General features: G+C 43.5%; 2 protein-coding genes across 5 annotated transcripts in view; both read right to left on the bottom strand.

Moving 5' to 3' along the window:
* Positions 1-16776, bottom strand: part of RNF130 (ring finger protein 130) — a 50626-nt gene extending 33850 nt beyond the window's left edge. For 3 of the 4 annotated variants that reach the window (XM_066329148.1, XM_066329146.1, XM_066329147.1), the window contains exons 1-2: positions 15827-16222; positions 5675-5869 (exon numbers count right to left, since the gene is read on the bottom strand). In XM_066329148.1, the coding sequence (XP_066185245.1) occupies positions 5675-5869; positions 15827-16094 (463 nt within the window). In that variant the 5' untranslated portion in view covers positions 16095-16222. Of the gene's footprint in view, positions 1-5674; positions 5870-15826 lie in introns of all 4 variants that reach the window. The other variant, XM_066329149.1, reaches the window with a different exon arrangement.
* Positions 16777-19996: 3220 nt separating this feature from the next.
* FLT4 (fms related receptor tyrosine kinase 4) overlaps positions 19997-24970 on the bottom strand; it is a 57666-nt gene continuing 52692 nt past the window's right edge. Inside the window, exon 30 of the mRNA XM_066329140.1 lies at positions 19997-24023. Coding sequence (XP_066185237.1) covers positions 23804-24023 — 220 coding nt within the window. The 3' untranslated portion in view covers positions 19997-23803. The remainder of the gene's footprint in view (positions 24024-24970) is intronic.

The following is a 24970-nucleotide window of genomic DNA, read 5'->3' on the forward strand; positions in this document are numbered from 1 at the left end:
TGTTAAAGTGTTACATTTTTAATTGATCAATAATATTAACGCAGTGCAGACCTCACTGATCCATTCATCAATATAAAACACACTTGGATTTTGATAACTCTCTCTTGTAGTCTGTAGTGTGACATTTTGCCATTTCTGGATAGCAGTTTGTATTCCCACTAATGGATGGTGCAGCTAAAAAACTCTCAGGGATTTCTAAAAAGGACAGTTTTTCATGTTCATGTGTTTTGCTCTGTAGACTTCTGTACAGATCTATCAACCTGGACATGGACAGTCATTCCAAACAAATTCAGCAAAGCACCAAAGAGAAATGGCAAGACAGCCCTACCCAAGGACACCACAAAATACTTTGAGAGATTTATAAATAGCATATTCATAGATTAATATCATAAATTTGGTTCTACTGAGTCCATAGATGTGGGGAATTACTCTGCTGCTGGAGCTCAGACTTTGGATAAGAAGAAGAATGTAATTACTTACAGTCTCTAATGGTCCCGTGGGCCTTTTCACAGTCACAGATCTAATTACCCTTTCAGCTGGCTGAGTTAAAATGAGCCTGACTGCTGTTATTTCAGTTGTGGATGAGGCATGTATGACACAGAAACACTGGTAAGGAGTTCTGCAAGGCACCAAGGCTGTGATGGCTCTGTAAAGGGGTTTCCCTGGATTGCTTTGAAGAGACAAGTGTTTCCTTATGGTCCAGAATCTGCACGTCAAACACTCCTCTCCACATCTTTAAGATACCTCCATCTACTGTGAGACAGATTTTCTTGAATCATACACCTCCAAGGAATGTGGAGGGAAACAGGATCAACAATAAAGCTGTTGACATTCATCCTCCATATTTTCAATTAGCAAACATAAACAAAAATGATCAAATATATGTAAACTATGCTTAGACTAATAATTACTTTGCCTTTTATAGAGCTTCAGCTTTAATGACTCAGCTCTTCCCTTTTCACTAATATTGTAAGATAAATTAATAACAGTACATTTTAATAGCAATATTGTAATATACAATAAAATTAGTTTTGACCTGTGGATTAAAAGTAGGTCTCAGTAATCCAGGGCAAGTTTTGCAGTGGATTTGGTGTAGAGCTAAAATACTCGTCAGCACACATTTGTGCAAGATAATCTGCAGTGCACCCCGCCAGAGCTTTCATGCATCAGCTCAGCTGAGAGTTACATAAAGAGACATTTGTGAGAAAAAGGCAAGCAGCAGAGTTAAGAGATGAGCCGCTCAGAGATCAGTGCCACAGCAGAGGACAGTGGCACTTGGACCGGCGGCTCTCTGTCATCTATTGCACCCACTCTGAACGAGGGCAAGAACGTGGAATAGCCATTAGATGGCAACAACTTCTAATTGCTTCCTGTCCCTCCTGCCTCTGACCCACTGACCTAAAACAATCCACAGAACATATAGGCACTTTTAGCACAGTTCAAAGCAAGTACAGCCCTTGCTTCCCATGCTGGTGTGCTTTTTAAGCAGAGGGCCATGAAAAATCCTTCCCTTGGAGGGAACCCGTTTCTGGGCAGCCGTGTTGGACAGCTCTTGCACAGTGACACGGTTAGGGAACATCACCTGAGCACATCATGGAGCAGCAACACCTTCCTCCAGAAAATGAATGAGTTGTTTCTTTAGAAGAGCAATAAAGGCTGATCTTGATGACATGTCTCCATCTTGGTTCAAAAGACCTTAAAGGATTTACCTGTATTAGGCAAATCTTCTAAAAACAGTGTTATATTAGAAGTTGTTTATACACCTCTGGAAATTTCTTAGGTGCTGATAACCCAATGGAATCCAGCAACTTCGTTTTGACACTGTCTTCTATGTGTGCTTTTTTTTCTCTTTTTCTGTCTATATTTTTTTCCTGTAAATTCTAAGTACGATATTTGAACTTTAGAGGCTTTTTTGGCATATATTCTTTTCTATAAATCCAAATAAAAGTCTAGATTTTAAGAGAGAAATTCAGTATCACAAAATCATAGAATGGTTTGGAAGGGGCCTTAAAAATTATCCAGTTCCAACCTCCCCAGATTTAACTATTTTGTACTGAACAGGATTGTCTCCACCACAAACAAACAAAAAAGGAATTAAAACGTTATTTAACCTGACTTTTCTTCCTTTTCCCATAACTGCCTATAAAGAAGACAGCTACTACGTATTTTCTCCACCACACAGTTTCTTTTTTACATTAGACAGTATCAGGTTTGCTTTAACAGAAGCAGCAAGCAAAACCACTCATAAAACTTCCTTCCTGCCAGTGACATCATAGTCAAACAGAACCTATGTCGGGAAAGGTGTCCTTTGCTTAGGCTGATAGAAGACATCTACAGGATTGTGCAAAGTAAGTATGGAGTGACATATACAATGGACAAAGAAAAGAAAATAATGTTGCAAATACCATCAACAGAAGTACGGGTGCTAAAAGAAAAAAGAGCTGACCAATTCCTGAAGGTCATTACCTACTTTAAAACTCAAAGGTGAAAACAAAGAAACAGAGACTTGGTGGAATACAACACAAGAGAAAGCAAATTCTGCTATTAACAGCAGAAACTGTTCATCTGACACAGTGATGATAGACTGATTCCAGAGTGACAGTTGTTATCCAGCCACCAGAAGGAATTGCCACTCTGCTAAGTAATATTTTGAATATGAACAAATTTCCATAAGAATAAAATTTTCAAATGTGTATTCAAGCATAAAATAGCTTGGATAAAATATTAATCCTACAGGTGAAAAGTGCTTCCTAAGCTCTTTTCACAGGGAATCACCTCTCTGCAGGTGGGCAACATTCATAAATCCGTGTAAAGTGTTATTTATTTTTACCACAGACACTGTCTAAGTGAGTGATTGGAATTCACGCAAATATCCAAGCAGGAAAGCTTGCAGTTCATAGTGTGCATTATAAGCAGTTGCTGCTTTCCTCTCTGTTTCACCAGGAAGACAGAAAATTTCTAAGGCTTGATATGCAGCAGTACAAAGATTATGTTACAATAATATAAAATAACACAAGCTCTACTTTCTCCTTTGTCTATGGAAAGAAAATATAGAGTCATTAACTTGGTCATCGTAACACAGCTGCAAAATTGTTTTGTGAAGACTGTATTTTTAAAGAAAAGAGAAATACTGCACAGCAATTGACATCACATGGAGGTAACACCAACTTGGTGGCTCACCTCCATCCTCACTTGCTATCAACTCCAACACATTAATTTAATCAGTGCAGAACAGCTCTCAAATACACAGAGTGAGCTCCTCCCACCTTTAGGGACAGAAAATACTAAAGAGAAGTGATGTAGTGCACCGGTATATCTAATTAGCAGATCACACAGAATCTATTAGGTTGGAAGAGACCTCTGAGATGGTTGTTGTTCACCACCTAAAAAGCACACAAGCAGTGCTATGGTTGAAAAGGCAGAAATAGAAAGACCAGGGAACGGCTTGAATGTGTGTAAATCTGCTTCACACACAGTGCTAGAAAAGACTCATCCTGTAAGCACAGGAATCTGTCTCCCACCTGGAATAATGCTCAAGAAGGGGAACGCTGAATTCCAAAACCCTCCCAGAGCTGAAGCTAACACCAATGAACTGGTCTAAATCTCAATTACACACAATTGCAGTTCTCCCATCAGCTCACCTGGAAGTTATTTACAGGAAGTTCTGCAAAGGCATTGTTGAGGAAATCCCTCACATGTCCCTAACACAATCAAAATAAAGGCTGTGGAGCAACATTTCTCTTCATTACAGGTGCTACTTCAGTTCTAGAAAATTACTTCTGGCCTGTCACATAGTTTGAACACTTCCAAGTCCAACATTAATTTTGAGATAGAGCCTTCAGCCCAAACCAGGGCATATTCCAGAGTATACTGAATGCATGCACCTAAACCCCAATATTTCAAATACACAAAGCTAAAATACGCATCATCTCCAGTAACTACATTAAAAAAAAATTACCATAAGTAAGAGTAAATATTTGGAACTCAACATGCTGAAGACAGTGTTTGTCTTTTCCCCAAATATCAACCACACAAACAGCTGCCTGGCTACCTTACAAGACACTCTTTTACCCACAGCAGCTCTCAGTTTTTACATCTTAGATGGTATTTCAACCAGAACTACTGAGCCTATTGATAAAGCTTCAAAAGCAACACACGGGTCTTCTGAGCCAAAACAGGGAGTGAAAAAGGATTGCCTAATAAAAGACAGACCCTATCTTACTGCTGTAAAGCAAATGCCAAATCTAACAGCATTTTGAGAAAGAAGGTATTATAGTTATAATCAAACTCATTATATCATTTAACATGTAATAGAGCCAACAACACTAAAGCTACATTAGTAGTAATAGCCTTTTTTCCTGACACAATGAGGTATTCCAGACCATGGGAAACTACAAATCATTGCTAAATAGAGCATATTTATATAAATATTTTTACAGGTAGTTCAAAGAGTCCAGACCTGAAAATTTAAGAGGGCACTACAACTGTAGAGAGAGACCAGAAAAAAAATTAAAAAAGAAAGAAAAGGGAAGGTGGCAAAAAATGTTTCATTAGAATATGGGACTTCCTGCCTGCAGATTATTTATAAAGATGTGTAAGGAAGGTACCTGAGATAAAAGTCAGTTATTAACAGGCTTTGAATTGCTACATAGAGGTCAAAACCCCCCTGCAAAATTCCTGTGGTAGAGAGAGCTGGGAAGGTCAAGCCCCCCAGTAATTTCTTTGTCAAAAAAAGAAGGAAACAACCATAGCATTTCTTTAGTAAAGGAATTCAATTCTAATTGTGTGGCAATATGCAGAGCAATAATTAAGAAATTCTAGTTTCCAAGCAACCCCCTATGCTAAGAGAGACTGAAAATATTCTAAAAAAGAAATCAGACTGCAGTATCACCACCAAGTACAGAAATATGCCTTTTCTGATTAAGTTAAATAGTTCCAAAATGAGAAAACCTTCGGAAAACGAAAAAGGTAGTTATCAGAATTGCAAAAATAATTTTTAACCAAGGAAAATGATTACATATGAGGCTTCCAGCAACAAAAGTAAGTCACCAGGAACTGTAAAATTTTTCACATAGGCAGCAGTAAAAAAAGAGAACTCTCTAGAAAAACAGACTTCCAGCATTATTCTAGACAATTTACAGAGGCAATTGCCCTCCAAATCACTGTTTTGTTGATTCCTGTATGGCACTCAGACTCTCACTGTAGAAAGAGAATCCTCTGTAAACTGTCATAAAAAAAGCATGCAAGCTCAGGTCCCAAAATACAACTGTTAATATTTGAAGGTCCCCCACCAGAACAGTGAGTTGCAGACATGCTGCGATATAGAATTCTTCAGGTTCAGATGCTTTGTAAAATTCTAGATCTTTCATTATATATGCATGTTAGCTTCTCTTTTGCAGAAAGGCTTAAAAGATTGCTTCTCAGATCTTACAGGCATTTCCTCACTCCAACACATCCACATCCCCACTGCAGAGGAAAGTGTTCCTCATTGGATAAATGTATGCTAAAGGCAAGTAACTTTTCAGAATTATTGGCTTATTTCACTATATTGCATATATGCAAATACCATTAGGGAATGGGCTAATTGCAATACCATCTGTCCAATGCCAAGGGCTCGTTAGCAATAGTTTACATGGCAAAAGCATTATAATGAAGGAGATCACATTTTATTTACCTTGATGAGTCATCGTGACAGGTTCTTCACTGGATATATTGTTGTAAATGACCACGGCTGTGGCATTATGTGAAGCTGCTCGCAGTATTTTCTCTTTAAATGTACAATTTCCTCTCTGTAGTAAAGCAATCCACTGCTTGGTGTTTGGTGGGACTTGGAATCGTGTTCGAGGGTCACAGCCCAGACGATCTGCAACTGAAATGGGAAACAAATTTACACAGATGCCAATTTCTCCTAACAGGCAAAACAAAAAGAAAAATATTAAAATCCTAATTCCAGGTTGCTGAAGTACTTTAATGTTACGCACTAGGAAGCCACTATTCTCTTGTGAAGAAAGTCTAAATATAACTGTATTCTTACGAAAAAAAGATTTTAAAAAAAGAAGTCTCATGCATTGAAAGCTGTGACTATATGCCCAAGAATTAGGCTCACTAACACAAGCTATTTTTAACTCCAGTGCAGCTAGAACAATGAATTCACATTCAAATCAATACCTGCCTAGAAGCTGAAAAACATTAGAATATGGTTCATCTGCTATAGGCATTTACAAAACAGCTGTTTATCAGTCATTCTGGGGAGTACAAATTTTTTTTCTTCCTAAGGCAGCCACAAATATCACTGCAGTGAAGTACAACTAAACAAAGCAGGTTGTGAAAACAGGATTTCAGAGTTATCTGCCATGTGCAGGCTACTGTAAAAAAGGACAATATTAAAAGCTGATCTAGTAAAACCCCAGCAGCCAACATCAGCTTTTTACATGTGCACATTTTGTCTACAAGGAAACGTATTCAAACTCACAGAGAAACAAATGGGTTTCCAAACACAGTGCACTCGTCAGCTAAACACGTATAGATGGTATAAAGGAAGAGTAACAGAAATGGCAAATGCCAGATGTCTGAATTCAACAGTGTGCAAAGCTCTTTTGTACCTTCTGATGGTGTAACGTGTCCTGGAACAACCCAAAGCCACAGAGCTATGTACAAAAGGCACAAAATCCAAAGCAGAAGTAACTTCACAGCAGCTGAAACTGATGAAAGATGGAACTGTTTGCACAACTGGAAACACAGTTTAGTCTGATACACTGGTCATATCATTAAAGGATTTTACAAATTTAGAGCCAACAACAGTTTATAACACAAATATATTTATCCTTTCAAATGCCAAGAGTATCATAATCTTTAGCTACTAAAAATAGTTGGAATAAACAGTGATTTTTTTCAAGACATAAACAAACCATTTATTTGCATAGTAGCTCTGAAAAACATTACAGTTCTGCAAAATAAGACCAAATCAAATGAAGTCTCCCAGAATTTTTTTCCTTTTCAAGAAGTGAGTTCAGCACAACTATGAGATTTCAGCAAAATATCTACCAAAAAAAAAAAAAATCTAGTTTAACATATTAGCTGGAAAGAAAACAAAAGGTCTTTTTAAGCACTCTCAGCTTAACATAGCTGAGGTCAAAAGCTGTAACAAAGGAGATTCAAAGAGCTAGAGATGATTTCTGAAACAAGAAAGAAAATCTTCTGCTTGCTTAAAGATAGCTAGTGCAGACGAATCTATACTGTGGCAGACGTACAGGAAGTTGTTGTGTCTCTTAATTTGGACAAGAAGTGCCTCTCCCTGTTCCCCTGGAAGGAGGGTGGGGAGTCAGATACCAGCACATCCTTTTCACAATTGTTTTTCAAGCCTGTATTAGACATCTCAGACATGGAGGGCTATTTACTGCATTTTTGTTTCATACAGGCATCAGGGAAAATCTGAAATACAGATGCCTGAAGCCAAATTTTACAGTGTTTTCTTCCATTACCCTGACATTATTACTCGAATCCCTGTGGAAGTTGCTAGCTAGCACTGATCCACACGTGTTTTGCAGCACTGGTGATGGTCATCACAAACATCAACACTCACAGAAGAGAATGTTCATGCCCATTGCACTCTTGCAGCTTGTCTTTGTAATCTCAAATTTGAGAACAGTACGTATGCTTTAAAGGAATTACAGTCCTTTTTGAAAATGTGGAAGAATCACAACACAGCACATGTGGCACCAATCTTTTTGCCCTCTGTTAAGATTAAAGCTGTTTAATGCACGATTTCCCCTTGTTCTGAACATTTCCACTCAAAAACATGGAAGGGGGAAAGCACCAGCACACTGTGATAGGAAGTTTCTCAAGCCTTGAAAGCTAAAAATCCCATCCTTCTCTCATGAAATCATATCCAAGAATCTCAAGTATAACACATCTGTTGGAAAATACCATTTTCTAAATGGCTACAATTCCACAGAATCCCCTCAAACAGCCAAAAATAACTCTCAAAGTAGACACTATGGCCAACATAAATTTACCTAAAATATACAGGATTATTAAAACCAGCAATCCTTCAGACTATGTACTGCTTCCTTCAGTACAATCATGATCAAAACTAGAATACAAAATGAAAACAAAAACGGCCACAAGAACAAGGTAATAGGTTATTACAGTAAAAAGCCATAAAAGCAACAAAGAGCGCCTTCAATGAGGAGGAAGCATCTTCAAAATTCATGTAGACACCTTGAAATTTGTAAGCTTGAATATTTTTAGCTTAAAAAGCAACACAGAAAGCAGTAAGAGATAATAGAAACTGCATTTGTGGGAAAATTAGTACAAAATTTTTAACCACACTAGAGATCAAAGTCTCTCTCAGCTGTGGACAGAGCTATAAAATGTTACTGGATAAAGCAACAGAATTAGGAAACAAGATATTAAGAGATTAAAGCTTTCCAGATATAGACCAACAAATACCACTCAAATGCTTACAGCATCTTACTCCCAACGAGATGTATTCAGTATATCTTGATGAAAATTTAATAGCTGACAACATTAGCTCGGTACTATTTAATACAAAAACATTGAGGGAAATTTGGTTGATTTAGATAAAATTGAACTGTCTGCAAGTCACTTGAGATTTAATAAAGAGTCACAACCCACTTTTCTTTTCATTAGCATTCTATGACACCACACAAATGTTAAGTAATCTTTTCATTTTTAACTAAATAAAACTCAGAAACAATGGTGAAAAATGTGGGGTGTTCTGCTTGTCTTTTCAATAGACTGAAAATAGTCTAAAAAGCGTGGAAGTCTTAAAATCAGTCACCCTTCTAGAATAGTGAGATGGTTACAATAAAACACCTCCTGTACAGCTTGGGTGTCAAGGATATCAGTGGGGACCTAAGGGGCCACACATGAACAGGGTCAGCCAGAATCATCATTGACACTTTCCACTCCTCTGCCATCTATGATCTGCTATCCAAAGTTCAGCTAGAATCAACAACACACAGATTGCAAGGATTACCTGGATGATCTTTTTTTTTGTTTGTTTGGGTTGGAAAAGACCGCTAAGATCAGTGCCATTAACCTGGCACTGTTGTGTTCACCACTAAACCATGTTCCCGAGTACCACATCTACAACTCCTTTAAATCCCTCCAGGTATGGTGACTCCACCACTGCCCTGGGCAGTCTGGTTCAGTGCTTGACAATCCTTTTAGTGATGGTTTTTTTCCTAATATCAAATCTAACCCCCTCCAGGCACAGCTTGAGGCAGTTTCCTCTCATTGTGGCACTTGCTACCTGGGAGAAGATGTTGAACACCATCCTCCTGGGGGTTTTAGACAGCAAGATGCCTCCTCATTAGACATGTGCTTCAGCCCCTTCCCCAGCTCCTTTGTCCTTCTCTGGACATGTTCCACTCTCTCAATGTCTTTCTTGTAGTTGAGAGGCCCAAACCTGATGTTATTTACCAGAATGAAAAGCAACTTCAAATTAAATTATTTTAAAACAAATCACTTGCACAGAAAAAGATATGATCAGAAGCCACTCATGAGGTTCAGAAGATGTAAGCATACAGAATGCCATTTAAGTAAGTTTCTCTACAGGTGTACTACTCCTCTGGCTTATTTGAAATACAAGCTATTTAGCCTGCCTGTCTCTGTGTTTATCTATGCATCATGTGTTGGCAAAAACCCCAATTTTCTGTTTAAAGTGGCAGCCTGCTGGGTTAAAGAGCTATGTACAATGTTGTTGTAAATATCCTCCTTCCTACCATAAGTCCTAACACCACAGAAGAGCCTCTTTACAGAAGAATCAGCTGTGATTTAAGTACCCGCCATCAGGCTCATGTTTGTTTTTTGCTTAAGGGGAGCTTCAGTTTTCTTCTGCAGAATACACAGGACTCCTCAATTTGTCTAACTGTTTTTCCTTGAGCGTTTTTTATCATTTAAGACCTCCTTCTGCTGAAGGACTAGGGTTTGTGACAGCATTTTAGGGATTCATCTGAATAAAATAGTTAATGCAACAGATCCAACCAAGGTTCCTCAAATACTGAAAAGGTAGTGGCAAGCTCACATCAGCACAGCAACAGTACTTTCCTCCTCTTCTTTTCCAATTGCTTGGCCATGTTTTAGCCTTCTCCCTATAAGAAGGAGAGCCATTTTGTGGAGCAAAAATGAAATGAAAAGGGCAGCTACCAGGGGATTTGTCAGAAGCACACACCTGTCTGAATGCAGACTGCCCCCTAGTTCTGAACTCTGGCTGGGTTTGCTCTTTCTCAGGCTGTGTGTTCCTGCTGCACTTGCACTGCTGTGAACACAACTGTGACACTCCCCTTCAGCCAAGGTTGCTGCACAGGCTGTTATCAGACTTTGCCCCCTTTTCACAGAAATATCCTACTCCCTGGGCGTTAACCATTTTATTCTATTCAGAGTTGTTTTCTCCTTTTTTTTTTTTTTTTTTTTTCCTCTCTGAAGGTCAGATATCTTGCTATTGATTTCATCTTAGCTAATACTGTACTCTGTAAAGCCAGCATCAGTTGCCAGAGCTGGTCTGTCTCAGCTACACATACAGAAATCATTTTAAAGTCTGACCTTCAGTCACTGTAATACAATAGCTGGAGAGACACCATCAGTATTTTGAGGGACAGCAGATCAAGAGGCTTGTTGGGAAAGAAACCACAGAAGAACACAGGAAGGTGCAGGGTCATGCACACTTTCTCTCCCTACAGTTCTGCTGCCCAGGTCGGCAATTGGTAGAACACCAGACTGGTAATATAAGACAGCTCTGTGCAACACATTAATTATAATTATCACAATTATAATCCTGTGATAAAATTTCCAGAAAAGGAATTCAGTTGGGAAATTCACAGAGGCAACTCAGCAGTGCTGATGTATTATTTCAAGGAATGGTTCTAGTTATTTTCTATCGCATTAGGGCTTAATACATGCAATGGACATATTTTCTTTCAATGCATTACTGTTTGTGCTATTATCAATACAGCCCTTATTCAAGCCAGTCATAATTTTTACTTTATAAGGTGATGCCAATGAATCAATGAATTATGTACAGGAACGTTTTATTTTCAATAGCTTTTTCAGGTAATTGCTTTGACTAAAGCTGGCTTTAACACGAAAAGAAAACCTTTGAACAAGAGGTAATCTGGTTTCAGGGAGGAAGTTAAACAAAAGAAAATCACTGAAGCTTAGAAGAGTCCTATAATAGTTCAGATTTAATCTTGTTAGCTCAGTAAGTATTCTACAATTATGGCTACATACTCCAGTATATAACCTTCACTTTTGCTATCAATTAATGACTACTAATTAAGCTGGATACAAAGATCAACAATGAAGGACAGAAGCACGGCACAAGATTCCTCTTCCCTTATTCTACTGATATATTTGCTTGTTGCATTTTCCTTACTGGTTTGGATTCTGGGCCAGAATTTCTGTCTGAATGCTGCCTAAAGCTCTGCAGTTACCAGGAAACTGGCATTTCAAACCTTCTGCAGCTAAAACTTGTTCACACAACATGTTTATGAAGTGCCAGATGCTACAGAATGCCGTAGTTGGAGCACTATGCACAAAATACACTTCCTTCCTAACACTGAGCCAATATTGTTTCTTCCACATTTTCACCTTTTTCTAACATATGTTTTCCCTCACATTCTCAGTCTCCTTGCCCAGCCCCAACCCTTATACCCCTTTGGGAGAGTTCTCATTTCTATGAGTTATTTCTCCAAAGCAGTTTTTGTACAACCGCCACCTCCCCACAGGCCCTTTAGACTCTATCTCTTTCCACCCATCTCCACCCTTTTCTTCCTGACCTACCAGTTCAGTGAATTTTAACATTTCAAGTTTGACTCTACTGCCATTTCCCTTCCTATCACCCCCATCACCAGTCCTGGTCATCCTGACTGCTTCCCAGCTTCCCAAGCCAGCCAAGGTGCACAAAAACTTATCTCCCAGCAAGTCCTGCAAGGGGACTCTTAAGAACACACAAGACTGAATTACCAGTCCTCACACTGGAATCCAAGCACAGAAAAAAAAAGCAATAACCCAGAATCAACAGTGTCAAAGAGTCCTGCACCCTATGGAAAATGTTTTTGAGCGAACTAAGCCACAAAACACTGCAGTTTCTACCAAGAACCATTAAGCTGAGTATTCACTGGCTTCTAGCTTGGTTTGCCACGGCCAGGGGAATATGCCTGACACCTAAACATTTGCACCACAACTGGTGTCAGCACCCAGTAGCAAAGAGGATTAAAAAGCACAGGTCACTGGAGTGGCACAAGGCTGAACACTAGCACGGTGCAGGTACAGACATCCAGGAGTGCTCAGGCAGCTGCTGTAAGAGGACTGGGCTGAAGTCACCTGGAAGTTTTCAAGGGCAGGTTGGATGAGGCTTTGACCAACCTGCTCTAGGAGGGTGTCCCTGCCCAAGGCAGGAGGCCTGGAACTAGACAGTCTTTAAGGTCCTTTCCAACCCAAACCACTCTATGATACTATGAAAATGTCTGGTTGCACAAAGTGAAAATAACAGAGTAAGGGACTGAGAAGTATTCTGGAACCTCACTGAAGGAATACTATAAACTTGAACTAACTATCAGAAAACCTGCATTAGGCTGTGAAGACACATTTCACTCCTATCCTTCCATGAATGACCAGAGGAGCTTTTTTTTTTTTTTTTTTAGCCCACAAGCATTCATGTCGAGAAGTGTTTTAAAACACTCTTCTAATAAGAAATTAAGTCACAACAAGAAAGAGATTAAAAAATTAGAGGAAGAAAGAAAAGGAACTCAAAGTAGAAGAACGGAAGAGAGATTAATAAAGAAACTATGCTGCTATCCTGCATTTAACGTGCTTGGAAAAATATGCCCACACAGGTGCTGAATGTACACCCAGCAGCCAACTGTGACCACGAGTGCGCTGGAGCTGCACTTCGACAAGTCACATTCACAGGCGGTCATGCCAATTACTGCCACCCCACTCCCAGGGGAACACTGCCTTTGAGAGCCCCTATCAATTTCATACAAGCTCTATAAAAAGAACATGGAAAGAGTTTTAATACGTGTATTAACACGACAAGGTTGAATTCCATTAAAGAAATCATGCTAAAGAAACGGGAGACGCGATTGACAACAAGCTGCACTGAGATTTAAAGGACGGGTGACCACATGGGACTGGCATCTTCAAAAAGCAGTACATAAAATATTGGGCATATTCAAGAATAGAAGTCAAGAAGCATAACAGAACACTTAAAACTACAAATGGTGTGTGGTTAGCAGCAGATCATTGTCCCTAAATCTTGAATCAGTAAACTCATTTATTTCCCTGCAGGCAATGTGTAAGGGCTGTAATAAGACGCCCCACTCCTGGAAGTGCCCAAGGCCAGGCTGAATGGGGCTTTGGGCAGCCTGGTCTAGTGGAAACCATTCTTGCCCATGGCAGGGGGAGTTGGAACTTTATGATCTTCAAGGTCACTTCCAACCCTAACCACTCCATGGTTCTTCACAGAGCATGCAAAAAAAAAAATGAAATTAAGGACACTTCAGCTCTAAAACAGTCCATGACATCAAGGTGCTAACAGATCACCCACATTTGTGAAAATTTCAAAGATAGCCCATAAATGGGTGAATGCTTGACATCAAAGCAGTTTTAAATTCAAGGTATTTTCAAATGAAGTTGTTAACAATTATAGAGTCCTTTTCTCCTGAAGATACATGAAAACTGGGGTAAAGCATTTACTGCTCTAAGAGCAGTAGCTGGCAGCTACTCATGTTTAGAGCTATTAGAAAAAAAATTTGCAAATGAGTTCTACCACAATATTAACAGGCTGATTAAAAAAACATTAGAGCAATTACTTTCAGCAAGACTGCATCATCTTTTATCAAACCTGAATATAAAAAAGGAGAAGATGTTCAAGAAGAGCTTAACTAAAAGCATATAATATTCCAGGTTTTCTTACTAAACGAAAACATTTTTAAACCACAGGCACAAGAGCAAAATTCTAGTAAAATATAAGTATTTACATTTTATTAGATATGTAATAAAATATATATTTTATTTGCAACCTATACAGAACAATTTGAAGTATCTAAAAATAAGGAAGACAACTACTGCTGTGCTTGTTTTTAAGTTGTCTGTTGTGAAACAAAGGGCAAAACTCAAGTTTCCCCAAAACTGGTAATAAAGTTTTAACAACTGCACTACGTCAAACCATGTCAGGTCTGACATTTTCACACTTCCTGCTGTGCTTTCTTAATAAAGTTATTCATCATAGAACTTAGCAGTAGGTATAGAAATGCTGTTTATAATTTTATTTAGTTCCTTTCATTATCAGCTGCCTGTGAAAATGCTGTCAAAGCCTCCCCCAGGGTTTAAATTGCACTTTAGTGAAGGCATATCAAAAGATAGCAGAAGAAGTTACAGAGGCAGATTAAAAGAAATTAGTACCAAAAGTTTTTCTCGAACACAGTTAAAAAAAAAAAAAAAAAAAAAAAAAAAGACAGTGCTTTAATACCTTGCATGTACTAAAAGGCAGTATTTTAACACCCATTAAAGTACTACTTGCAGTAACTATGTTTACACACTTAAAACTTTCAGGACAGACTCCTGATTTCTTGGGGGTTTTGGGGGAATGTAAGTGAGGAATATCAGGAAGCAGAAGAACGACTGCAACATATTTAATGTTAGCTGACAGACAGAATTTGAAGTACAAATAAAAATAATTTTCCAGCGGAATTCCTCAACAATTCCTCGCCCTTCCACTCCAAAATCTATGCCATAAATACATTCTAGTTATATTTTACAAAGCTAATGAAACTGAGCTCCAGTGAGAATGCCAAGCACCTGCTGATGCACAGCCTGATCCATCCAGACCAGAACCTTACAGAGGTTACCTAGGAAAATACATTTATTCTGAAGAAGCATCAAAGTATTTTCCTGATCTTAAGATTTGGCAAATTCTCTAAAGCTTCCAATAGTGCAGTAGCTTTGTGTTATCAGCTCTTCTAAAACACTCCTAGTATTCACCACTTAGACTCTATAGTTTTAACTGACTACAGTATTTCACTTAGTACATTATTCAGATGTTTACTGTCCGGGAGGCAGGTTGGGACCACTGTATTCCGCCAAGTGGTCCATTTCTTAACGATGGCACTTCAGATAATGTCAAAAATGGTTTTCAAAATAAGACAGTATTCAAACTACATCACTATTACTGAAGATACCGGTTTGGCTTCAGGGAAAAATCATGACAACACTCTCAGCTGCTCAAATTAGTGTTCTCTATAAACCCCAACATTTACCAAAAGAAACCTGATGGACAACGGCTTTGCCTAATTAAAAGAAAACTTATTTGGACACTCTATCCAGTGTTCAGTATTGCAAACAAGCACATTTTGGGCTGGCTAGAAGAGCAACAACTTGGTAGCTTCAGTCCTCCCAAGTCTTGATGGGCAGCTTAAACAGCGTTTTTAGGAATTGCACACTGAAAAAGTGTGACTTCATGCAGTTGCCAAAGCCATCCAGATGCACAGCGAGATGGCTATGCAGCTGTTCTGAGATTCAAGGCAATGCTGTAACCAAATACTGTCAACTGTCGCTACCCTCTCTGCAATTAGTTAAGGAATAACACCTTCACCCATCAATACACCCAATCTACTGGGATCCATGCTGGAAAGCACATAATGCTTTGCTGAGCCGTTATTCAAGCCAACACTCTCAGAGCACGGATTTATTTTATTTTCCTCTGGGCAAGCTCTTCCTCCTGGTTTGTCAGAGCTCTCTAGGAAAGCCTGCCCAGCCCAGGCAAGCACCAACCACCCGGAGCGAGTGAGGGAAGCGTTACCTCCGTTGATGGGGACGGGAGCCACCAGCAGCCCCTTGACCTCCACCTTCGGGGAGTCCTGCCCGTAGCGGCCGCGGTCGATCCGCAGCAGCGTGGGCCCGCCGCGCTCGGGGCTCAGCACCGTCACGTTGATGAGCGCGGTGTAGTACGCCTGGCTGGCGTTGTCGGCGCCGGCCGGCCGGACCCGGCCGTGCCACAGCAGCAGCGACAGCAGCAGCAGCACGGAGGAGCCGCCGTTCCAGTGCTGGCGAGCCCACCGCCAGCTCATCTTCGACTCCAGGCGAGCCGACGGCCGTCACCGGTTGCCTCCGCCGCTCCCCCGCGGCAGCGTCGAGCCCCGCACGCCCGGGTGTGTCCTATCCCATCTGACAGCCCGGGAGCGGAGAGAGACCAAAAGCAGGCGGAGCGGGGAGGAGAGCTCGGGCTCATGCCATGGGAGGAGCCAGGGGAGTCATGGCAGGTCCCAGCCGAGTCCGATCCGCCGCCGCGGCTCCCCAGGGGAGGCTGCTCGGGGAAAGCCGGGCTCCGCCGGGGCTCCGCCGCTCCCTCAGAGCGCCGCGCTCATACCGCCCGCCCGCCTCCGCGGGGCAGCTCCGGCGGGCGAGGAGAGGGGAGGAGGCGGGGGCGGCGCTGCGGCCCCCTCCCCGCGCAGCCCCTCGCCAGCCCAGAGGAGGCTGCTGGCAGGAGCCGCCGCTGCCGCCTCAGTCGCGCTCGCAAACAGCAGCGGGGCTCGCCTCGGATTCGGCCCGCCGCGCCGCCTCGGTTCGCCTGGCGGCTCGTCGCCGCCTCAGTGCGGCAGGCGGCGCAGCTCAGTGCCCAGCCCGGCGTCCGCAGCCGGCAGCCGTCGCTTCATGCCCGGTTCGCCCCAAGGGCGGCGGGGCCCCCGCACAGTCCCGCGGCTCCGCCACCGGCTCCGCGCCCGCGCCTCGACTGCAGCTCCACGCTCTGCGCAGCCGCCGCACGCCCCGCCCCGCGCCACGAGGGCGAGAGGCGGAACTGAGGCCTGGACCACGCCCACGGGGAGGCGGGGCCGGCACAAAGGGCGGGGCCACTGTGTATTATGTCATTGCGGGGCGTGGCCAGGAGTGGTGCGAGCTGGGCGTGGGGGTGGATGGGATGATGCCGGGGTTCGGCGACCCGCGGTTCCGTAAGGAATTCGATCACAGCATCACAGGACCAGTTAGGTTGGAAAAGACCGCTGAGCTCATCGCGTCCAACCTGTGACCAAACACCGCCATGCCAACTAGACCATGGCACTGAATGCCACATACTTTGTCTTTACTTGAACACCTACATGGACGGTGACTCTACCACCTCCTTGGGGAGTCCGTTCCAATATCTAGTCACCTTTCTGTGAAGAAAGTCTTCCTAATGTCCAACCAAAACCTTCCCTGATGCAGCTTAAGATGTTGGGACCCATAGCTGCTCAGCATCTTTTCAGAGAAATATTTCCAGCTCAGGAGTGCTGATCACCAAAAAGATGCAGAGTTTTAAAGCATGTCAGAAATCGGGGATGAAAGAGCTGTGTGTGTGAAAAACAAGTGGGATGTGTTTAGTCTGTCCAGGTAGAACTGAATGGGTTTTTGGGGCAGGAACAGCACAGCCTCTGTGTCAGGATTCGGTCATTCCTACCCCATTTGGTGTTACTTGCTTCTGACATACTAAAATGGGAAATTGTACAAATACTCAAATATTGTTAATAAATATTAATCCCAGGAAATACGCTAAAACAGGGTTTGATGAATGATCAAGTAACATAGTTTTAAGGATTTCAGCCTCTTGGGAGATGTAACAAAATAGTGTAATGGCCTCCTCGGATTTTGAAAGGCAAACTAACTGAAAATTAGTTACAGCAATGAGAACTATAACTGCAGGACTGTGAGTTAGGATATTTTCTAAGTTTCTGGAAAAATGGCTGTGGAGCTGTTCTTTTGAGATATGGTCTCCTTGGTGATATTCCCAGCTGCACAGGAAGGCCCTCAGATAAGCCTGGTGTTTAATCTATGCATCTTATTAACCTGTTTTCTTCTGGGAGCTTTTGCATTTTATTCATTTGTGATGCACTTGGTCACACACACACATAAGATAACACTGTCAAAGCACAGTCTGTTTTTTTCATTGAGATGCAAGTAGTTTTATCCCACCCTTGGAGAGATCTGTTCCATTTGCAAGGAAAGCACCATGCTTGCAAACCTGCATCTCGGAGCAGAAGGGACATATGGACTCTGCTAAAGGCATGTGTGGTTCTGTAAAATCCTCTGAGAAGCTGTTTCTGCAAAGCTTTGTAGAAATGTCAATACAATCCAGGAAATGATTCTGAAGGAGCAACTGAATGTTCTGCTTATGTTCTTTTTAAATTTATTTTTGCCCTTCTTGGTACATGCCGGGTGAGGAACCACATGCTATTGATTGCCTCCTCATTTCACCCAAACTTTTACCCCAGCTGGAGGGTGAGAGCTGTGGCTGACACACTGCAGTGTGCAGAACATGTTTTGGAGCTGTTCTTGCTTTGATTTCTCAGCACTAAGAGCTCTGCATCATTCTGATGCAAACTCATGTGCTTTATTGCCGAAACGTCCTCAGAAGGGGCTAAGAAGTCCTGGAGCCTGAAGGATTTTTTGCTATCACTGTGCTGACCTTCAGAGAAGGATCTGAAAGCCCTTTTGAAAAACCTTTAGGAAGCATTCACTGGCCGTATTAGAAGCAAAACAGGGGGCCCAACCAGAGCATCCCCAGTTCTTTCCTAACCGCATGAAAAGGTTTTTGTTTTGCCCCTTCTGGTTTCCTGTGGGCTGTGTTTCTGACGGAGAGAGGTTATCCAAAGCCTGTGTGGGCTGCATCCTTGGTTCCATCCCCACTCACACGGCTGGGAGGCTGTTCCCCACCTGCCTCCAGCATGTCCTATGACTGCCCTATGGATGGGCTGGAAGGAAGGTGAGGAGCAGCCAAGGGGGGACCACTGGAGACCTCCAGGGCTGAGCTGACAGGGAAGAGTCATGGCCCAGAAAAGGAGCAGCCAAGCACTGCTCCAGGATGCGCCAAAATAGGATATTTCATCAGTAGAACAGCTTCAATCTCCTCATTCCCCAGACGGGCAGGCCTCCGGATGGGCAAAGGAAGATTAGAAGGTCCTTTTGGATGCTTTCACCCCACAGTGGAACTGGATGAAGGGATGATAATGGAGAGGGGAGATGTTCCCCTTGTATCCCCTCAGCTGTGCCTCTGCCTCTGACGGCTCCTCAGGGGACATCATTTTAGTCAGACAAATGGTGCCGATGTCTTCGCAGGTCCACTCAGTGGTAAGGAGGGAGCTGTGCCTGAGCGTTCCTTGAGCTCCTGGTGATTTTTTTTTTCCTTTTTTAAACGAAATGCTCACACATCCACTTGTGTCCCATTTCACGGCGAGCACCTCGTCCAGCCGCGGTGCCGCCCTTGGCTTTGCTGTGGCACGGCCACAAGCCCGGCCGCCATCTTCCCGCCGGGGCCCGCGGCCGCCGTGGGGAGGGCGCCACCTGCGGGCCGCCGGCGGCACCGCCAGGGCTCACACGGGGCTGGGCCGGTGCCGTGAGGGCAACGGGAACCGGGAGGGGATTTGTTACCATAATGACAAGGGGGTCCCGTCTGCAGTGTCGGTGCCGTGGGGGGAACGGGAACCGGGAGGGGATTTGTTACCATAGTGACAAGGGGGTCCCGTCCGCGGTGTCGGTGCCGTGAGGAGAATGGGCGGGACGGGGTTGGATGCCCTTAGAAGGTGAAGGGTCCTGAGGGGGTTGATGCGCTGAGGAGAAGAATGGTCTATGGGGGTTTGGTACCATGTGGAGAAGGGGAGTCCGAGGGGTGTTGTTGCCTTGAGAATGGGCGTCTGGGAGGGGTTCTCTGAGGAGAAGGGAGGTGCGGGGTCTCTGGTTCCCCTGGTGCGGTGAATGAGGACAGGAAGGCTGGAGACTCCCAGGGCTGAGACCCCCAGGGCTGAGGTGACAGGGAAGAGTCGTGATCTGGGACACAGGGCTGGGCGCTGTGTTTGCTTCTGCCAGAGAATATGACTTCACCATAAGAAAAGACAGTTTCATCCTGGATGGAAATGCCACAAGATCCAGCTGTTTCCGAGAGGATGCAGGGAAATGCAAATGGACACAAAGGTAAAAATAACGAACCCAAAATGTGCTGATGGTTTGGGCCGGGGAAGGGGCAGAGGTGGCCCCAGGAACTAGAGAACAGCTGCCAGTTATGATTTTATTCATTTTCACATTTAGATATTACAACAAAACTCTTAATGACAAAGGATAACAAGTACTATAGAAGGAGAGGAAAGGAAGCAGTGTTCTAACTGGTTTGATATATAACCGTGAACTTCCAGAGACAAGACTCAGCGTGAGTTACAATCACTCACATACGCTCACTGGTAGGAAAACTCACATGCAAATACCCACACACTCACCCACAGCACACTCACATACACACACAGACCATGCTTTGTACTCACACATAACCCCTGTTTTAGCCTACTTGCTTCAAAGGCAGCCCACTGAAACACTGAATGCTGCTAGAGCAACAACAGGTACCAGATTAAAATATTGCAATATAAATGTAGTGTTACTTGATACACAGGTTTTTCTTCAGAGACACACGTGTATTTGCAAGTAGGGGACCCAACACTTTGTTTTCAGGAGGGAGGAATGTCCTCTCAACACCAACACTTTGTAAAGGAAAATGAGACTGAGCATAGAGTGGAAGCAGCCATTTTAAAGGACAGTGATGATGATAAATAGCTTAGCTTCAATGTGGAGTTCCAGTAAGAAGCCCAAACAAAACAAAACAAAGAGTGCATTGTGAACAGAGCAGGCACAAGTATTGAAACCTGGGTTTTAAACATTGAAATACTCCCTTGCTGCTGTGGAAAGACAGACTACATTCCTGTCTCACATCTTAAAACCAAAACAGACCAGCTTCACTTCATGCTTATCTGGAGACCGTAAAAATAAAAAGCCAGAAATAATTCAAGAGAGTGGGAAGGGTTATCAGGTTTGTACATCTAATTTTAGTATACCTTTAGAGAGCAAAAGTACAATTGTCTCAACAGCTTTTCAATATCCCACACTACAGTTCTTCATCAGCAGGAGTGCCTGAAGAGGAGCCAGCTTTTGCTCCTATCAGGCTGTATTGTTCATACAATGCTGTTGACACAGACACAATAGGATCTGATTCCACCCTCCATCTAGATGGTGCAAGAGAGAGAAAATAAACTTCTGTGGAGTTGAAAAAAATCAGATGATACAGAAGTGCTTTCCCGAGGGTGAAGCAGGGGATCGTTAACAACTGTTTTAACAACCCTTCTCCACAAGGATGCTTGTGAGCAATTTACAGCTAAACCCAGAGAAAAAGTGCAGCTGTATTGGCTGGATGTCCATGCTGACAACCAGCCTGGGCACCAAGATGCCTCTGTGCCCTTTCTGCTGAGAAATCCTGCCTCTGCCCAGCAAATGGCATGCTTTGCTGACACATACCTTTTATATGGACATACTTATGGACAAGCACCTACAGCTACATTGAAATTGTTTTTTTAAACTATCATTTTGTTTGTAGTCCTCTTTCTTGGGCCTTCTCTCAGATAGAGCTGTTTCCAGGCAGAGAACTCTTCATGGAGCACTGGAAACAAGAGAGTGTGAGTCCTATGGATGCACATCACCCAGCAAGCTGCCTGAATTTAGCTCAGCTGGTCACCATCTACCCCTGTCAATGCCAGTGGAAACCTCTAGCAACACGAGTCACATGCAGCCTTCTTTCTGCCAAGGGAACCACCAGTTCAAAAAGCAGGCCAAGATGAGGGCAGGAGAATTTGATCTGGCCTACACCCTGTTGGCTGTCCTACTTCCTTGTCCTGGCTCTCCAGCAGCTCCTGACAGAGGATTCTTACTGAGTCGTAACAATTACTTAAAGATGCTTAAATTCCTGGCAGCTTCAGGGGATACCAGTTGAAGTTAGGGAATTCATTGTCATATACAGTTTCCAATTCCACATCTTGAGCCAGTTTGGCTCAAGCTGGTCTGGTTTTGTGCCTCTTTTTTGCCATGGAAGTTGCAGCCATGTCATCCTGCTGACACAAAAAGGGAGTGGAATATTGAACGAGCTGCACAGGCTTAGAGAATCTGAATGACAGGCATGCTTTTCCCATGTGCTAAATAAATCTCCCCATTACACTTCTGTGGAGAACTATAATTAAGACTTGGCAACATCATCCATAAGGACTCACAGGCTTACGTCGGGAAACGCATGAAACCCTCTGTTGGAAAAGAAATACAGTTTGGGAAAGCTGTACTTCTGACAGGAAACACAAGTTTTTACAAGTCCAAACCCTTGGCTCTGTGACAGAGGTGTGGCCCACAAGCAGTAATTCCCTGGTGCTGAGATGCCCTGGTGCACAGAACTCTGCCAGCCATGGGCATGTGGGAGAAAAGATGATGACAAGCTGTTCAAATGAGCCTTTTCACCCAGACTCCTGTGGTGGTGATGTAACCATGGTCTGTGGCTGAGCTCTTGGATTGGGAGCAGGATGGAAAGAAGTAGGTGGGAAGTGGTGAGGCAGCAGTACAGAAATCTATAGAGAGAGCCTGCTGAGGTTCCCCAGAGCTCTGAATTCTTATGTTATCTCTTAGAAACAAAAGACCAAAGTGAGGAGATGTTTCCCCAGCAAATAACTGTTTCTTAATCCTCTGGAGTCAGGTATTCTCTGCTGAAAGCTCTGCAAAAGAAACCGGAGAGGGGCCCTCTGGGCAGAGACTGTCTCCTTTGAGTCAGGGAACTTGGGAGACAGGAAAGGTAATTGTGCAGAACTGTCCATCCAGGAGAATCAGGGTTTGAACCCTGGCCAGGTGCTGGCCTTCATGTGTTCAGTGATGTCAGTACCCAAGGGGATGCAACCCAGAGCACCTTATTGCTGGAGCACTGTTCCTTCCATTGTTTCCAAAATGCTTTGCAGCAGCTTGAAAATAAACATTTCACTCCCTGCCCTTTTGATCTTTTTCCTCCCAGCAAACTCTATGTTTAGAAGCCAGCTCAAATTAACCTAGCTTTGCTTTAATTTCTCACTCGAGCAACAAATGATCTCAGCACCATTCTGGGAGAAGGGGAAGGCAAGAGCAGCAGACCTGTGAGTAACCTCCTCCCAGCAGAGATCATAAAATAACCTGTTTTGTACATGGCCTGCAAAAAAATTGCTGTTTATCTCACCGGGAGCACTTTAGCCATCAGCCAATGACCTACTCAGCACTAGCTGTGTTGAGATGGCTAAAATAATCCTAGTGATAAGGCAGATTGGCAGGTTTCCCCCCAGCAGAGATCAGAGGGGTATGGGTGTTGCTTGCAGAGGAGATGGAGAGGCTGGCACCTACTCAGGATGAACAGCATGCATGAGCATTTACAAAGATCCCTCGGGATCTCTCTGTACACCTCTTTAAAATGTCCTGCTCTTGCTGCTAATACCACTAGGGATTTCTTCCCTTTGATTCTGCTCCACAGCTCAGCAGCTGACATCATGATGAGGGGAGGAGGAAGCAATCCAAGGAAAAACATTCAGGCTGCACACCAGGAAGAAACTTGAGACTAAGACAGATCTATTTATATCTGACCTGAAATGGGCTTTCTGAATGGGAAGCTGATCTGAGCGGAGGCTGGATGTTAGGCAGAAGGTGCCATAGTGCTGAACACAGGCACCCACTCTCCGGCAGAATGCATCTGTCTGAGTTGCAGGAATGAAAGAAACATGAGGAATCAGTGAGATGCTCTCTCCAGTCGTGGCACAGGGAAGCTGCGGCTGGAGGTGCTGCGTGGTTCATGCTGTGGTTCCAAGGACATCAGTGTTCCCCGTCCATTTGGGGTAGGTTCCCTGCTGGGTTTGGGCACAGGTTGAAGGAGAAGCTCTGAGTGACCCTGATGATGTGCCTGGAGGGCCTTGGCAGTTGTCTCCAGGGCCTGGTGCCATTAGTACTGCTCGGAGAAGAAGGAAGTGTGGAGAGTGGGGGGACTGGCCCCCTCTCCAGGCGGGGTGCAGCTGCCATCCTCAGAGTGTTCCGACAGCTCCCCGTATTCACTGTTGTAAAAAGTCTGGCCTCCGACTTGGGACCCATACGATGGCCGACATCTGCCCCGCAGGTCTGACTGTTCCCCTGACAGCTCCACGGCTTGACTGGGCCCTTTACTACTGTGAGGGAGAGAGACACAGAGAATTAACCTTGGCACTTCTAGAAAGCCTCTCTCCTGCTTAAAGAGATATCATCATCAGAAAATCTCATCTAATGTATGCAGCAGAGACAGGGTCAGGAATGGACTTGCACCTCCATTTCGAAGCACAAAACCAGGCCTTGCTGTAAATCTAAGCACAGCCTGTATGTTCTGTGACAAGTCTACACATAACCTGGCACACTTACTTCAGCTCTTCCAGATACCTTTGGGATACCTTCTAGATAGAGGGAAGGGTTGGGATCCAGTGAGTAGGGAGAGACAAGAGACATTGCCTTAATTGCTTCTAGATCTGGTGGGAATAACAGAAATTGATACAAACCAACTGCCAGGATGGGGGAAAGGAAACAAAGGAAGATGAGGATGTGGGCAGAAATCATATGTTCCATTTCAGTGCCTGCCAATACCAGGTGACTGGCAAGAAATCACAAGAGCAAGGGCGGGGACATATTCGAGGAGAGGTTTAAGTGTAGTGTTTTCCAGGAGATGGGACACCAGGTGTAGGAGACAACAGGAACACACCTTAGGGAAAAGAGGACAAGGACAAGATGCAGGAGACTGTTACAAGCGCAGAAAGGCCACAGGGCTATGGCTAAGACAAAAGATAATGACTAATCTGATGTTGGGAGGCAGAGGAGGTGAGGAAGAGGCTTGGGACTGGCCTTGTCTTCCTATGAGGTGACATGGCTTGCTTAACACACTGTCACAGAGACAAGGACTGAGCCTGCTCTGGCAGAGATGAGCTGCACAGGTTCTCACTCAGTTTCAAAGCCTGGGTCAAAGACAACCATCCATAAGATCCTCAGCTCTGAGAGTGCCAGCTCAACCTGCCAGACTCCATGTCAGCATGTGGGAATTCCTAAGGCCTGTCCCATCCTTGCATCACCATATCAGGGCTCTGTACCCCAT

Source organism: Sylvia atricapilla, chromosome 14, assembly GCF_009819655.1.
Source record: "Sylvia atricapilla isolate bSylAtr1 chromosome 14, bSylAtr1.pri, whole genome shotgun sequence".
Classification (NCBI taxonomy): Eukaryota; Metazoa; Chordata; class Aves; order Passeriformes; family Sylviidae; genus Sylvia; species Sylvia atricapilla.